This window comes from Natrix helvetica (genome assembly GCF_964273705.1).
Source record: "Natrix helvetica genome assembly, chromosome: 4".
Classification (NCBI taxonomy): Eukaryota; Metazoa; Chordata; class Lepidosauria; order Squamata; family Natricidae; genus Natrix; species Natrix helvetica.
Genome location: NC_138550.1, coordinates 128,942,123 through 128,960,458, shown reverse-complemented (window position 1 = coordinate 128,960,458; position 18,336 = coordinate 128,942,123). Strand labels below are relative to the sequence as shown.

The following is an 18,336-nucleotide window of genomic DNA, read 5'->3' as shown; positions in this document are numbered from 1 at the left end:
AAATGTACTATGAAATAGTAATGTATCAAACTTTCACCAAGAAGACTTGGGCACTGATCAGTCCCACTCAAATAAGTTCAGCATTGGTGCATGTTCTAAACAGAAACTTTTAAAAATTGAAATAATGTACAATGTGCAATAAGGCAAAAGAAAAAAGATTTTAAGAAAAATGTAAATGCCTTAGGAGACCAAAGAGATTTGAAATATTGGTTATTTTATATGTGAGATTTGATGAACTGGTATCCAATTAAAAATATTATGTTCATGGAAAATTACAAAAATGGAACTAAACCCATCTAAGGAACAAAGGCTTGATAAAGATGCAAATGGACACTAGAGGGAACTAACGAACCAGGCTTACAATACCTTTACAATACCTAAGTCCGCTATAACTTTTTCTTAAAGAGTTTTTTGAAACATGAACTGAAGTATTAACAATTAATCTTCCAGAAAGGATGCAATTGTGATGGTTAAACTTTTCAAAGATCATAAGAGAAACTTCAAAAAACTTTTACCTGACATAGATATTACAGATAGTTTGGAGGCATGGAAGATAAGAAAATTTGATTACCAAAATGGGAATACAAAAGACAAATTAATATGGGCAATTGACAAGAAATTCTAGATAATCACTCTTTATGGGATTTAGAAATTAGGCGCAAAGCTTTGGGTGAAGGCGGGGGGCAGCAGGTTAAGTGAGGGATAGGTGACGGTGTTTTTCCCTTCTCCCAGCCTCCAGAAGCACTCAGCAGGGCTGGGGAAAGGGAGAAACATCCTCGATTTTGAGAAAAACGGGCAAAAAACGGGCCATTTTTTGCAAAAACAGAGCGTTTTCTCCTTCTCCTAGTCCTGCTGAAGCCTGCAGAGTATTCCTGGGGGCTGGAGAGGACAAAAACATTTTTTTTCTTACTGGGTAGTTTGCAAGTGCTTCCTTAGCTACGGCAAGGCTGGAGGTTCCCCCCCCCCCCGTCAAAACTTTTTGCCACCATTTCGGTGGGCATGGCTTGGTGAGAGGGCCATGTGACTGGTTGTGCATGAGTGATGTCAAGTTGGCCATGCCCACTCAGTAACATGCCCCCATCTAGCCACGCCCACCAAACCGGTAGTAAAATTTTTTGAAACCTACCCCTGAGGTGTGTGTGTTTGTTTGTGTGTGTGTGTACTGTATGTCCTGTATGCCTTTTATATAGAAGTCTTGTATATAAACCACTGTTTATTAGACAAATCTCTGTGTCCTGTATTTTGCTCCTGGTTTGCCTCAAAATAGTAGTCACGCTATGTGCACTCTGACAAGCTCTGTGTGATCAATATTGGAAGCCATTTAATTATTGCTTTTGTTGCTTTTTTGTTTTCTCTTCTACTTTTATTCCTTTTCTTTTTTCGGTCCTTTTTGAACTTGGGGATGGGGAAGAGAGGAGTACATTTATTGTCACTTTTTTCTGTGTACACACTGGCACACATTAAAAAAATAAAATTCTGTTCTCAAAAGAAAATCATGGTTAATACTGCTTTAACTCTTCAGTTTTAAAAGTTGCATTTTCTTTCTTGATATGATATTAACTGGAGGTGGTTTTAAGGCACAGTATATAAAATCTAAAGCATTTGCCTCTATGTAATTCCCGATGCAATCTCATGACTGCAAGTGGGACAATGAAAATTGTTTGAAGTTGTGGCAGGAGTATACTTTCCTCTCAGGTTCTGGGTCTCTCCTGTGCTGCCCAGAATCACAGAAATAATAAAGAAGATGCCATCCCATTTCACTAGGCAGCCAGCTATTATCAATCCCACTTGGTAGACAGACTTTATAGGAAGGTTAACATTAGCTTTATTGAGATTGGCTACATTTACAGAATTTTGTAAATCTAATTGTGCTTTCTCCTCTTCCTTCTTATGCATTGGTGAATTAGGAAGGCATCTGCCTATCTCTCAACTTTATTTTGGAATAATAGTGGAATAGAATAACATCTGGAATAGTGGATTGGACCCAAACTGAACTACAAGTCTTAGATTGAAAGTTCAAGAAAAGCAATAATCACACAGATAGAATACAAACAACATCATAACAAAGTAGTAACAGTGGTGAATTGGAATACAAGAAATATCATTTAACTACAAGCAAGAACTGATGAGATCCATAAAACACAGAACCAGGGGACACAGTAATAGACACAGTAATAGAAAATTAAAAAGATAAAGTGGTCTGGGACTTTAGCATTCAAACAGACAGGCACCTGCCACATAACACCCCAAACTTAACAACTGTCAATAATATTTTAAAAAGTCTGAGGTACTAAAAGCCCAAATAAAAACAATACTGCAGAGAATGAACAACAAGATGAGAGCAGCATGGTTGTCCAAAGAGCTATCCAGTAAACTAGGAGACAAAAAGGACAATTAAAAAATGAAAAGAGGGACATATAACTAGAACAGAACCAGCAAATAGCTCCAATCTTCAAGGACAGAGTCAGGCTGAGAATGAATTAAGACTTTCAACAAATGCCAAAAATAGCAAAAAGGATTTCTGCAGGAAGCAAGATGAAAGTCAATTAAATTGTCAGTCATTAATGGGAGAAGATGCCAGGAAGGTAGCAGGCAGAAAAGAGAAAGCAGAACTTCTCAACTCCTTTTTTGCATCTATGTTCAAGCAAAAGGCAAAAATAGCCCAACCTATTAGAAGCAGCACTGTGGGAAACAGAGTAGAAATGCAGATTAAGATAGACAAGGAATTGGTAACAGAACACCTGTCTGCTTTGGATGAATTCAAATTTCATGGACCAGATGGTTTACATGCCAGGATACTGAAGGAACTGACAGGTGTGATCTAAGAAATACTGGCTGAAATCTTTTCAGAGCTCCTGGAGCACAAGGGACCTGCTGAAAACTGGAAAAAAGCTTATGTGGTTCCTATCTTTATAAACAGGAAAAAAGACAACCCAGGAAACTTGATAGCTTGATAGCTATCAACTTGATAGCTATCAGCTTGATAGCAATACCAGAGGAAAAACCACCACCCGATGGATTTGCAGTTGGCTGATCAACCACATTCAGCATGTAATCCTCAATGGGACTACATCTACAAGAAGCAAAGCATATAGTGAGGTACCTCACTTGAGTCCAGTGGTCTTCCACATCTTCATAAAGAATCTGAATGAGGGGATTGAAGGGGTTCTTATCAAATCTGCAAATGATACAAAGCTGAGGGGAACTGCTACTACTTTGGAAGATAGACTAAAAATTCAGAAGGCTCTTGACAGACTTGAATTGGGCCCTGTCCAGTAAAACGTGGTTCAGTGGTTAGAAAAGTAAGGTACTGCATTTAGGCAGGGAAAACCAAATGGACAGGTACAGGATAGGAATGTCTGACTTAACAGTAGTGCCTGCGAGAGAGTTCTAGGTGTCCTGTTGAACCACCACATAAACAGGGGTGAAATTCAGCAGGTTATGACAGGTTCTGGAGAACAGGTAGTGGAAAATTTTGAGTAGTTCGGAGAACCAGGAAATGCCACCTAAGGTTGGCCCTAGAGTGTAGTGGGAATGGAGATTTTGGAATATCCTTCCCCTGGAGTGGGGTAGGAATGGAGATTTTGAAGTATCCTTTCCTTCAACGTCCACCAAGCCACGCCCACAGAAACATATACAAATGATGCAAGCTACATGTATATCATGAACAAATCTTTACATTATATTATTTATGTAGATGTGAATTTAATTAATTTCAGTGTAACCACTAACCCTTTCTACAAAATGGTCTATTAAACTGAGTTTGAGAACCTTATAGAAATAAAATTAAATTTTGAAATTGCAAATAAACTGAAGACCCAAAATTCACTCTCTTTGGAGGAGCTTATAGAAAATGCCATATTTATGTAAATATTTCTTTGTATATGATGTTTCAGAACTTACATAAAATGTTGGTAATCTGTATACAGAAGAATGAAGTCATAGCACAAAAAGAGCAATAAGCCAAGGAATTTTGGGAGACCATTAATAGATAACTATCTTCTTGCAGCCAAGGGAAGTGATATGGTTGTTAAACAATAATTAGAGGCGTAAACCACACCTACAGCCAGATAGTTTTAAACTCAAAAGATACAGTCAGCAGAAATATCTCAACATATGACAGATGAACAAAAGGAGAAACAAAAGTGTAAACCCATTAACAAATAAAAGATTTCAAGCTCGGACAACTCTTACAAGTTAATCCACTTAAAAGGCTTTGAAAAAGAAGACGACAATAATCACCTACCCAGATTTTGGTAATATTTTTAAATTGTTATGTTGAAGTTTTGAACCATAATAGTGTTTAAGATAACAAGATTATAAGCAATAAATAAGTAATCTTAAAAGGAACAAAGTAATGAGATTGCTAAAATTCTAATATTCTTGCAGATGTTTCATTACCCAAACTACGTAACATTATCACTGCTAGTCCAGTAAGTAAGTAAGTAAGTAAGTAAGTAAGTAAGTAAGTAAGTGTATAGCTAGTAAATATAACAAAAATATTACATCCTTAATGAAAGATATATTAATTTGTATTGTCCCTCTTGCATTTTACAAAAGTGGATAAAATTGTACAATTTGGTGGAAAGGATTGTAAACATTAAGGTGAACCTGGGAAAGTTGTTTTTTTTTTAGTAAATAATTTGCAAGTATGTTTTCAGAATTACTGATGTAGTTAAAATCTATGGTGAAAAATGGTGAAATGTTTTCACAATCAACACGTGACTTATTTCATTGGACAATTTTGCATTTCTAGTTTCAAATGTTTAATTCAACTTTTTTAAAGTCTGACAACAGCATTCCAATTAGGAATTTGCCTCTCTCTCCATTGTGACTTCAATAAAGGTCTTTAATGAGTGAAGAAAGCTTTTATACACAGTACTATTTTCCCATATACTTTAAGTTTATATTTTGAGTTGCTATGAAAAAAATTGATACCTTTTGTTTGTAGCATATAATTCAAAGTTCAGCTACATAGTTTAATGTATACTGATCTTAACATTATTTAACCAATTATGAACAAATATGATAGCAGAAATTAATTGCTAATTAAAGAAACATCAATATTTAGCTTTCGCTCTTGGTTACAGATTTATAAATACAAACTAATCAAATACCTGATTGCTAACACTTATGGATTTAAGATTTTGTGCATGTTATCCTGAGTATTTTTCTCCTCAGTTATCTAAGATCAGGTTAATGTTGCTTAATGCTCTTCAATTGTACAATGTAATGTAGCATAAGTAATTAACAAGAAAATTGAAACATGATATATGAGTATGAATTAATGACTTTTCAGTGCTTACTGTTAAAGAAATAAAATGAAAGCAACTCAATTTATACTTTGAAGTCCATGTCTGACTGTCCTAATATATTTCATAACCAACATTAGATTTTTAAAAATTGTCTTAATATGCATATATATTAGCAAAGTACGTATCTAAAATTATAGTCAAATCCTCCCAAAATCTACTCCTAACTTTCAGATACAATCCAGTAAAATGCAAGCCAATTTATTCTCTAGAGTAATTTAATTAGCCATTTAGGACAGGAATCAAAATATATAGTAGTAAGTATCTGGCCCATAGTTGTGAGAGATGTTGGAGTAGCTCAGCTTAGACCACTATTATTATTTTGTGAGCCCTACGTACTGTCCAATTTAATTGAAAGCTTGCAAAATAATGAAAATTTGAAATTATATAAAGAAGCACTGAGATCTTGAGAAATTGCATTAGCAAGATTTCAACCATTGTCACAGATAATTGCTTTCATTTTCCAGGAGGGAAGGCAATGCATGCCCTAATATTCCTAAACTTCATATTGCAAGATTTGTGGCAGCTCAATATCTATGTTGAGTATTGTTATTCTTATATCATTATTTGATATTTTTTCCCCTTCCTCATCAGAGAATAAACATCACATTTCACACCGGTACTTATGAACTCCACAATAAGTCTGCCATACATATATGAAGAATGGTTTCACTTGTGCTTGGAGAAATATTTTATTCCCACAGTCTTATGGCCCGTACTGGCATTATTTGCAGTTCCACTTTGGATTATTTTCTATATCTACCTATCTGTTTTCATTGTAATGGTCTATGAGATGTCTGGTAAAGCTAAAGAAGATGCCCAAAGAAGCTACTATTTTATTTTGGGATATCTCTGGGACTACTTTGGAAGAATATGGCATGGTAAGAAATGTTTATTCTTCTGAGTTTGTTTGTTCTGGGAAAAGGGTCCTATTTCTGATGTTTGTACTTGCCATCAGCAAGTGAATTTCTTAAATTCACTGAAATATGAATACTGGGATTTGAGTTCAGAGAATTCTGATTTAAGTTCTGCAATATGTCTACATGTTCACTACATTTAAATGACTTACTAATTAGATGATCTACTGCATTAACTTGTTTCTACTGTCCTGAGCTACAGCTTCAGCAAAGCTATAATCATTATTAAAAATATATAGGACAACATATTCTGGTATTAATTGCATGTTATTCAGGAGATCTTAGTCTGGATACTCTGATTTAATTGAATGGTAATAACGAGGTACCCGGTTGTTTATTTAGAGAAAAAATGTACATATTTCTATTATCTATACCAGTGATGGCGAACCTATGGCAGGCGTGCCACAGGTGGCACACGGAGCCATTTGTCAGGGCACGCGAGGCACTGCCCTGTCAACTGGCCAGCACGTTCACCGTTTTTAAAAGCCATTTTTCGCCCTGCCCAGGCTCCAGAGGCTTTGTAGGAGCCTGCGGAGGGTGAAAAGAGCCCCCCCCCGGAGGCCCTCCGGAGGCTTCAGGGACCGTCCAGAGGCTTCCCTGAAGCCTTCGGAATGCTTAAAACGACCCTCCGAGCAAACCGGAAGTGACGTCCAGTTTGCCCGGAGGGTCGTTTTGAGCGCTCTGAAGGCTTCAGGGACGGTCCGGAGGCTTCCCTGAAGCCTTTGGAACGCTTAAAATGACCCTCCGAGCAAACCAGAGGTCACTTCCAGTTTGCTTGGAGGGTCGTTTTAAGCGTTCCGAAGGCTTCAGGGAAGCCTCCAGATGATCCCTGAAGCCTTCGGAGGGCCTCCGGGGCAGCAGGGGAGGCTCTTTTTGCCCTCCCCAGGCTCCAGAGGTTTTATAGGAGCCTGCGGAGGGCGAAAAAAGCATGTAAAAATGGGGGCAGTGCCTGTTGTGCGCGCTTGCACACTGGGGAAATCGCACATTGCATTATGGGTGCGGCACGCCCGCACACGACCCCCCTGTGCTCCCCCCATTTGTGGCACACGAGCCAAAAAAGGTTCGCCATCGCTGATCTATACAATATATAATACAACATGGTCATGCATTTTTATAAAAGAAATACTCATATGAGCAGCTTGGTCTTCTGTCACTGATCAAACTGAAACTGCAGAATTAATGATTCTTGCATTAGAGCAGGGGTCCCCAACCAGAGGTGCATTCCCGCCATTTGGGACCAGTTCGGCCAAGTAGGTAGTAACTTGGCCTGCCATGCCCCCGATGGTGCCACCATCTTGTTTTATGCTTCTGCGCATGTGCAGAAGCTTTTTTAGTGCTGTGCATGCATGCATAGCATGCATCAGGTGCACGCGCGCACACACATGCATGCGCACACAGCGTATCCCTGAGTGAACCAGCAGTAGCAGCAACCGGAATCCACCCCTGTCCCCAACCCCCAGTCCATGGACCGGCACTGGGCCATGGCATGCCAGCAACCGTGCCATGCAAACAAACATGAAGCTTTTTCTATTAATATATGTCAAAATTTTGAATTGTCCTTATTAATCAGCAAAAGTCTAATAATTTATTTATGTGTTTTTAATAAAATAAAAAATAAAAACAGTAGATACTTAGAGTTACTTATTTGGCAAGGGGAAATAGTTTAGGTCATTAAATTCTCCAGTTCCCTGTTCTCCATAAAAGTCATGATATACAGTTTAATAATTCTATCAGACAATATAATATTGTGCTATTTTAATAGACGTAGAGACTACTGTGATCTAATAATACAACAAGCATAATCATCATTTATAGATACTTTGGAACCTCTTGGTATAGTAAAGTCTTATGATGCATTTGATTATATGAATGACAATATTCTGTTGTGTTTTGTATTAAAAACAGGTTATGAATTACATGGAGTAGAAAATCTACCGGATGGACCAGGCCTTATTATTTATTATCATGCTACACTTCCTATAGATTATATTTTCTTTCTAGCAAGGATCTTTTTCCTGAAGAACAAATTGTGTTGCTATACAGTGGTCGATCATTTTGTCTTTAAGGTTCCAGGTAAGCAACTTAAGCAATAAGATACAAATCTTATTTGTATCATTGCATTTATAGATATATGGTCTGTCTAAAGGAGCTGACAATATATTGTCCTTCTGATTTATTTTGTTCTAAAACTTATTTGAGGTAGTTCAGGCTTAAAGTTTTTTTGGGATTTGGTTAAGGTGACCAGATTTTAACATTGGTAAAGCAGGACACCATTGACCGGGGGGGGGGTGTTCTTGATTAAAAGTTTGGTCTATATCTTTGCACCCCTAATCCTTTAGGGGAAAAAAAACCCAGGGGTCTTCAAACCTGACAGCTTTAAGACTTGTGGACTTCACTCTATAAACCAGATCTATCTCCCATTCCATCTGTTGTTTTTCTTTGTGTATGTATTCAGCCAAGATGTTTATCATGATGTCCCTTATGTTTTCATCATCTGCTTCCATCACATTTTGAAATCTAAGATAAAAGGACATTCTCTCAAATTCTGTTTTCATTTGTTGGGTATCAAGTTCTTTGTTTCCCTTCTGCACCGCCTCTACCCCCCCCCTCATCTCCGCCACCCCACCCTCCACAAGGTCCAGTCTCTGTGAGTTCTTATAAATTTGGGCTTGGTTCTCTTTAATTTCTTATTTCATTTCCGCTAATTGTTTCTTAATTTCCTCTTGTCCCTGTAAGAGTTGCTGAAGCATTTGTTGCAAATCCATCTCTGTACTTTTAGGTTGCATCAGGTCTGTAATCTTTGATTGTGTAGCAGGACTGGATGTTGCTGATGTCGGGGCAGAGGTAGCAAAGCCAGGCTTTCCAGGGGGTGGTCTTTTAGGAGACATAGTTTATAGAATAAAGAGTTCAGTCAGTGTAGAGAATGGACAGCTGGAGCAGCAGAGCAGCCAGATGAGTCCAGGAGGCAGAAGGTCCAAGCAGGAGAGAATTACTCTAGTCAGCCTGGCAATAGAGTAAAATTTTCCACCCCAGAGAGTTCAAAGAGTAACAATCCACAAGAGATTCTTCTGGGTAGCACGGGGACAAAGACCGGAAGCCTGAATTTTTAAAGGTGGAGTCAGATTTCACAGTTCATGAAGACAACGGAAGTGTGCCATCTTGCCCTGCCAGCTTCGGGCTCAGAGGCATAACAAAGTTTTCAAAGTTCCCAAAGTCCTCAGATCATCAGTAAATTATGGAGCTAGGTTCAATGAAAGTCACTTTAAGCAAGGGTGTGGCATCATTGGTTGGCTCTCCCCCCTCCTCCTTCCCCTGGGGCTGAGAGCAGAATTGTTCCAAGCCGCTTGTCCGAGGTGGGGGGGAAATCCCCCTCCCTCCAGCCGCGCCTCCAAAGTTAGCCGAAAGTAAAAGTTTTAAAGTGCTGAAAAGTTCTTCAAATCAAGAAAGGGAGTGAACGGGGGTAGCGCCTCACCACACTGCCGCTGCTTCCTTCTGCTTTTTCATTCTCCGATCAGCCTGTTGTGAAGACGCTTTACGCGCCCTCCGATACTGCTCCCCGGTGCCTAGAGCGAGGCGGGGAGGCCCCCACCAGCAGCCGCCGATGCAGGGATCCCCCGTGATGCCGCTCCTCCAGCAGGACGCCTCTTCGGGGCGTCCTGTGCCCCCCAAGGAGTGGGGAAGCCCACCGGGGAGCCGGAGCGAGCAAACGAGTTGCCCGTAGCCATCAGCCGCCAGAACCAGAACATATCTGGTTTATAGAGTGAATTCAGCCTATGCCAGAACACACAATGTACCCAGGGAGGTACATATTAAATTTCTTAGAAAAAGCACAAGAGACGAAATACTGGGTGTACAAAGGGGGCAAGCCCTGACATACCGTGATAGGGAAATAACTATCTTGAAGCAGATCCCCAAGAAAATTAGGGAAAAAAGGAAAAACTATTCGCAATTAGCGAATAAATTATACCCGAAGCGGGTGTGGTTTAGATGGTTGATGCCTGAAGGTATGTTGATATTCTGGGAGGAGACAAGAATTAGAATCAACACACCCATAGAGGCACAGGCCTTTATGGAAAAAAACAAAATACACCTAGAAAAAACAGAAGATTCTACAACGGATATGCAGGACACGGGAGGGGCCGGAGCTCTGCCAGCGGGGGGAGAAGGGGCAATACCAAGAAAGCTCAGATCACAAAAATGAATAAGAAAATCTCATTGATATAAATTGACCGAAAGTAGTAATGGAATTAACATGTGGATCATATATTACTATGTACTAAATTGATTGAAAGTACTAATAGAACTAAAATGCTGATTATATATGACTATGTATTAAGGATTTATACTCAGAAGTATACTATGAGTTTGGAGGGAGGGGGCGTCTCCCACACTTTGCAACTGCCAAAATTTGTACACCTTTCCATTACCCTTTTCCTTGTAAATTTTAAAAAAACCAATAAAACTTTGTTTAAAAAAAAAAAAGACTTGTGGACTTCAACTCCCAGAATTCCTCCTCCAGTCATGTTGGGGCAACATCATCTGCGTGGATCTGCTCCATCTTTGGTTTTTTTCACCGGGGGCAGGGCTGCCGCTGAAGATGCTGACGAGCCCTGCCATCACCAGAATAACTGCTGCCGCCTCCTCCTCCTCTAACAGCACCACCACATTTGCTGCCCAGAGCTGGGGCTGAGGTGAAGCTGCCAAAGCTTCCGCTGACGCCTCCGCCCATGGCAGCAGCGGTGGCGCCACCCCTTCTGCTCAGAGCACCTGAACTAGGCCCCACGTTACCCCTGACGCCTCCTCCTCCTCCGACGTGCTTTTGAGAAGCCATGAGGCATTTTTTTCCTGCTCCCGCCCCCTCTTCCGCCTTCCTACTGGCTCTCACGGTCTCATGGCTCCTCAAAAGCACGGCAGAGGAGGAGGGGGCAAGGATAACATGGGGCCCAGCTCAGGTGTTCTGAGCGGAGGGGGAGGCGCTGCTGCCACAGGCAGGGGTGCCAGCGAGAGCTTTGGCGGCTTCACCTCAGCCGCAGCATCGGGCAGCAAATGTGGTGGTGCTGTTGGAGGAGGAGGAGGAGGAGGAGGAGGAGGAGGAGGAGGAGACAGCAGCAGCAGTTATTCTAGTGGCGGCAGGGGCTTTGGGGATTCACTTCAGCCGCAGCGCCAGGCACAAGCGGCTAGGACTGGCTGCCCAAAAAGGACCTCCCCAGGCTTGCTTTGCTGAACATGGGGCGACTGACAATAGTTTGAGCGGCCGGCACAAACTACCATCAGTCGCCTCGCGCTCATCAAAACAAGTCCGGGGAGGTCCTTTGCGAGCAGCCACTTCTAGCCACCTGCAAAGGACCTCACCTGCTTCCAGAGCCAGTGACAGTAGAAATCACTGCGCGGCATTTGCAAACTGCTATGCGGTGTTTTCTTGCCATGTGCGCAGCCGCGCACCTTACCAAAAATCGGGACTTTTTAAAAATGCTGCGGAATGCGGGACAAATTATTAAAAATTGGGACTGTCCCACCAAAAGCGGGACGTCTGGTCACCTTAGATTTGGTATACATGGAAACTTGAACGACTATTTGTAGATTGTCTCACAGACATATTTTCTTGCTGGTAGAGCCCCATTGATGGTATTCTCTTTGAAGATGTTTAAAGTTAGTCTGTTTTATAGAAACTGAAGAAATGCTTGTTTATTCAGGCAGGAATGGGATAATAGCTGTTTTGGATGTCCTTTAAAGATTATTATTAATATTATACTTTTATTCATTGAACATGAAACTCAGTCAACTGAACATTTAAAAATGTATCACAAATATTATTGACTGACACTAATGGTTGATACGGGTTACTGCCAGCATCCTCAGTATCGATCAGTCAAGTAATTTTGATGGCCAAGTCACAATATTTTGTTATTTTTTCCTAGTTCTTTTTCTTCACAGTCATCAAAAACTGAAGCATACAAATTATTGATATCACTGTACCAGGAGATGCCAGAGTCAAAGAAACAAGAACTAGAAAAAAATAACAAAATATTGCGACATGGCCATTGAAACTACATGATTATGGATGAAATATGTGACAGTGATACCATTGTCATTGGGGCACTTGGCACCATGTCCAATAATTTTACAAACTACAGTATATAAAGAAAATGCAGTTTCCTGCAATGCTTCCAGCGGATCTGCAAAAAACTGCGCTACTCGGAACATCGTATATTTTAAGAAGATACTTGGTCGATACCTAGGATGCTGGCAGCAACCCGTTTCAACTATCAGTGCCAGTCAATAATATTTGTGATACACTTTTAAATGTTCAGCTGACTGAGTTTCATGTTTAATGAATAAATGTGTAATGTAAATTCAAAATTTAAGGTGTTGTTGTTGTTATTATTTGAATTTGCATTTCTTACTTTTACCATGGGGACTTTAAAATTGTTTTCTATTCTTCTTGTACATTGCTCTAAACAAGTTCAGGAGGAAAAGCAATATGAAAATAAAATTAATAGCAATAGCAATAACACTTAGACTTATATACCACTTTACAGTGCTTTACAGCCCTCTCTAAGTGGTTTACAAAGTCAGAATATTGTCCCCAACAATCTGGGTCCTCATTTTACCCACCTCGGAAGGATGGAAGATTGAGTCAACCTTGAGCCTGGTGGGATTTGAAATGCTAAATCGCAGGCAGCCGACAGGCAGTGCCTGCAATACTGCAGTATAACCACTGCACCACCAAGGCTCTAATACAGGGGAGTTTCAATTCAGGAATCACAACACATCACCCAAAGAGAGCACAATACATATTATAGATCTCTGCAAAGTAATATATTTTCACACTGAGCAAACAACTGAAACTATGAAAATGATTTGATTTGTTATCTTGAAAGAAAGGAGATATCAAATTTGCCTTAATAAAGCAATTTAGGTGGTGTGAAATTAATCTGAGGCAAATGCTAAAGGTTGGGGTTAAGGTTCCTCTCAACCTTCTCCCTGAAAGCTAGGGAATTGCCCCCAAGATATGCTGCTTCAGCCACCTTCGTGAAGCCATGTCTTCTGGAGGACTTTCAGCATTCATAGGCCAGTACTAAGAGAGAAGTCTTTTTTTAGCTGCCTCTGTCAGCACCTAGAAAAGATCTTTATACACACCCATTCCATACACACATATAATTATATTATAACACATTATATATTACTATATGTATACGTGGTTATACCTTTCTATAACATAATGGTTTGAAAACTTTAGGGTAGAGGAAATTTCACAACAGATTACAACTGAAGAGTTCTTCCTTTTAGTCATTATGTCTTCTAAATATGTATGTTACAGAGTTACTTTAAAATGCAATTCAGCAAAATAGCTCATGTTATCAGAAACTAAAATATAATGCTTGTTGCTATTTATTTTTTAAAAAAAGTTTTTATTTTTTTCCCCAAATAAATAGCATGTTGCTATTTATTAATGAATAAGAAAATAAAAGACTTACTGTTCAAAATGAAAACAATTCAATTTGAAATAAAACAATTCTTAGATCTTATTTCTTGTATGCCGGCTAGATGGTTTCTCACTTACTTCCCAGCTAAAACATGTTGACCATCACTGACAAAGTTAAGAAAATAAATTGCTATTGCTGATTGCTTTATTTCAGAAATTAAAGCAATTTAGTCTTTCAAAAAATATACTTTCTTATTACATTGTTCAGCATTCTGCTCTCAAAAAGATTTTTAATTTTATTTTTTTTATTCATTTTATTTTTTTCCTTCAGGCTTAAAAATGCTTGGCAATAATTTGAAAATGATAACTGGTTCAAAGGAAGAATGCCTTCATGCCCTGAAGAATGGATATTGGGTGGCTATTTCACCAGGAGGAACACGAGAAGCAATCTTTAGTGATGAAACCTATAGCATTTTATGGGGTAAACGCAAAGGTTTTGCCAAAGTTGCTTTAGAAGCAAGAGTGGTAAGTCCTATCAAATACCTAGCAATAGGAATTACATGTAGACTTATATACTGTTTCATAGTGCTTTACATAACTCTATAAGTGGTTTACAGATTCAGCATATTTGCCCCAACAATCTGGATCCTCATTTTATCAATCGTGGAAGAATAGAAGACTGAGTCAATCAGAATCTAAGTCTTGGCTGTGGGCAGAGTTAGCCTGCAGTACTCCATTCTAACCACTGTACCACCATGCTTGTACATGGCGAAATCACACTGTATATTCCACAACATCCATCAGATTGTATTTTTATTAATTCCATGACAGTTGCCTTATTATTTAATTTGTATCCCACCCTTATTATTTTTACAAATAACTCAAGGCAACATATCCAACATACCTCCTCCCTTCAACCACAATCCTGTGAGGTGGGTTGGGCTAAGAGAGTATAAGTGGCCCAAAAAACAAAGAGAGGATCAAAAGGAGGGGATTCAATATGAATGTCACTTTAGGTTCCTGGCAGGAAGATGGGATATACATTTATTAACTTGGTAAATAAAGAACATGAGGAAGCTGCTACAGTATTTAAGGAGAGGCTATATATTTAGAATCAAATGACATGTTTTTTAAAATTACCAGTGATTAAAATGAAATAGTTTAAGTAAATGAAGTTATTTGCTACTTTGCTTCTTTTTCCCTAGCCCATAATTCCAATGTTTACAGAGAATGGTCGTGAGGGGTATAGGACGTTTGGAAGAATAAGTAAGTTAAACATATTTTCTAAATTTATAATCTGTTTTTCTTAAAAAAAAAAAAAAACTATGTCAATGTTCCTAAACACTCAAATATTTATTTTAGCCACCCATCTCAAATGCAAGTAAGTCTGGGTGGTGTACCCCAAGATTGGAACAATAAATATCTAAAATCATTATCAATACCCTTTCCTTATTAACAGTAACAAAAATTAAAACTGGATTAGTATCCAGTTATTTTTTTTAAATTTAGCCCTTCATCTCACAAGCAACTGATTCATGCAATTATAATATAAAAATTAAAAGCTATAAAACATAAAACAAGTAAATGACAAACAAAGGGATGTTAGTAATAGTAGAACCATCTCACAAGTTCACCCATCCTCGGAGGTCCAAGCTTACTGGTACAATGCAACATATACATAATATTTCTGATATTATTCCACGACCAACTTTTTTTTTTCTGCTTGAACTTGTTTTACTGGAAAACTGCATATTTCCAGATTATGTTGCTATTTGTATTGTCTGCAGTCTAAGAACCCAAATTTTAAATAGCTTATTATTTGAAATATGCTCACTAAGCAAGGCAGGGGAAGCCTGAAGAACATCCTTGGAAATTTTTCTAATTCTTTAGAAACATAGCTACTGACGTTATCTGTGTAGTAAACTAACAAGATGTGCTAGTAGCTATGGTCTTGTTAAGTGCATATTTTGCTTCTGTTTCTGTGTGTTTGTGTGAAGATGTAATTTAGGCTGGGTCAGAGGTGGGCTTCTACTGGTTCAGACCGGTTGTGCCGAATAGATAGTAACTCGGCCGCCCACACACCTGAATCAGTTCTATTGTCAGTGGCGCCATCTTGATTTTTGGTTCTGTGCATGCGCGAACAAACTCCATTGCAGAAATGTAATTTTTTCCTCTTTCCTAAAGTTCTGCGCAGGCGCAGACCTTTTTTGGTGTAAATGTGCACACTCGCGGAGAACACATTTGGTGTGCAAGCGAGCGAAATGAGCGCAAACAATTTTGTGTGCCGAAAGTAATGCCGGTAGAAGCCCAACCCTGGGCTGGGGGATATGTATTGCCAGCTTAAATATGTCTCTGTGTATAAGTCCTCCAAGGTGGATGCTTTTATGAGTGTGTCTGCTTTTGCTCTCTCATGTAAAAAAAAAAATTTTTTTAAGTGTAGCACTGTGAAGCATAGAATTCCACCCTGGTCATATGATCAGGAGAAAGGAAACAGGGGAGCAATCAGTAGCACTCTCAAGGAGTCACTTAACTGCTTATTTGCAAGGACCGCACTGGTGGATTTTTTTCTCAAAACTCTCCTAGAAAAAGGATAGCCTCTGAATCTGGCCCAAGTAGCGAAACTCTCTTTTGCTACTTGGCCCACCATCATAAATTTGGTTTTATTCTCTTCTGTATTGACAATTAATGTATCAGTAGTAGACAGAGAGTCTTAAGTCTCCCTGTATTTGTTTCCAACATTCCAGATGGGGAAAAAAATAAAAACAAAAAGAGATGCTTTCATATACACAGTTATATTGTATGCTGAACATAGAATGATACAGAATGATGATTTAATAGTCGTCATCAAGGATATAATAGGCATTGATAATTTAGGAACCTTTGTAATTTCACATCACCTTTTAAAATATTTTTATTGAAGAAATTTTTAACAAAGTAAAAACCATAAAAGACAATAAAACCATAAAATCATATAGTTTAACTTCAGAATGCTGTTTATCTAAACCTAACCTTGAAGACTGTCGTATATACTTAACATGCAACCCAATTTTCTCATCATATAGAACTACTTAAAATCTTATACGAATATCTTCGATGGCCAATAATCATTTTGTACGGCGGGTTTCCAGTGAAATGGCGTACACATATTGGAAAGCCCATACCATATGATCCAAACGTAACTGTTGATGAGCTGGTGAAAAAGGTAAACTGATCTATATGTGAGTGTCATTAAGCAAAAGCATTCAGGAGTCAAGAGAAATTTACATGTTACTGTGTTTTCTTCTTCTAATAGACACGAAATGGCTTACAGACTTTAATAGAAAAAAACCAAAACCAACCAGGATGTATAAGAAAGGGGCTGTTGGCACGGTTTCGTAACAAGAAAAATGAATAATTCCAATGAAAATACAGAGGAAAAATGACAGCCTTATCCTTATTGTAATTCTATATCCTCATGCCTTATTGAAATATTGCTACTCTTATAAACTTGTAAACAGTTAAAATGAAGCCTTTTGATGTTGTTATATGTGTTATATACACATTTAACTAAATGGGTTCTTGAACTTATAGTTCAGCTGGTTTTGAAGTCTTCCAGGCAACAATGCTGAAGGATTTCATTCTCCATGTCTTAGGTGACTAATTCATTTGGGTTTGGAATCTCACAACATTTACGGCAAACGTGGGCTTGTTGCCCATGATTTTGGACCTAACACATATAATAGATATAATAATCTATTATTAGATATTAAAATATTAATAATAATAGTTATTAATAACATATCACATCTTGTATTTCCCTTGAAGCAGATAAGACATTCATTCGAAGATGGATTACATTGACATTAGTACATACCGTGTTTCCATGAAAATATGACATGTCCTCATAATACAGCCATGCCACATTTTTCTGGTGGGCAAAAATATAAGCTCCTGCCCCCGCATATAAGTCCCCTGGACAACCCCTCACCTCTGGCCAGGCAGCGCGCCGCTCACCAACCTAGCAGTATCCCGAAGGTGCCAAGCCACGGAAACCTGGGGAGAGACAAAGGTGATCGTGTTGCTTGGTGCCTTCGGGATACCACTAGGTTGGTGAGCAGCGCTGTGCCCAGCTGAAGAGGGTGGGGTTGCTGGGCAGCTGCTCTCTTGCAAGCAGGCTCCCAAAGAGCCAGGCACAGCCTCATGGGTGAACGGCTGTGTTGCGCTGTCGCAGCAGCGCAACACAACAGCCATGAAGTTACCATGGTCACGAACAGCCACACAGCAAAACCCCTTTGCAGCCGGGCACAGCACCATTCACTGACCTAGGGGTATCGCCAAGCTGCGTGAGCGCCTGTTCGCTGCTGCCCGGCTCCCACGGCTTGGCGCCTTCCAAATGCCAGTGAATGGCACTCTGCATGGCTGGAGAGGGGGGTTGCACGAGCGGCTGTTCTGCTCTCGCTCACCCATCTCCTAATGCATGGCCCAGCTCTCATTACGGAGCCAGGGCACCTCTGCTGCCGCTGCCATCCTAACCTGGCTTTTTCCGCGGCTTCCAACCCGAGTCTTATGGCAGTGGCCGCTCTGGGCGCACAGTCTATGTTTGTACGCTCTTCAGGCAGCTGGTCCACAACCATAGAGCATGCGCCCAGAGCGGCCACTTCTGAAAGACTCGGGTTGGAAGTCGCAGAAAAAGCCAGGCTGG

General features: G+C 39.6%; 1 protein-coding gene across 1 annotated transcript; it reads left to right on the top strand.

Moving 5' to 3' along the window:
* Positions 1 to 5,937: 5,937 nt before the first annotated feature.
* On the top strand, positions 5,938 to 17,049 carry LOC309390919 (DGAT1/2-independent enzyme synthesizing storage lipids-like; the record flags this gene model as incomplete). Its single annotated transcript, XM_081950812.1, has 6 exons — positions 5,938 to 6,193; positions 8,135 to 8,302; positions 13,987 to 14,180; positions 14,861 to 14,921; positions 16,718 to 16,857; positions 16,948 to 17,049. The coding sequence occupies 6 exons, from the start codon at positions 5,938 to 5,940 to the stop codon at positions 17,047 to 17,049; spliced, it is 921 nt and encodes a 306-aa protein (XP_081806938.1).
* Between the last annotated feature and the right edge of the window lie 1,287 nt (positions 17,050 to 18,336).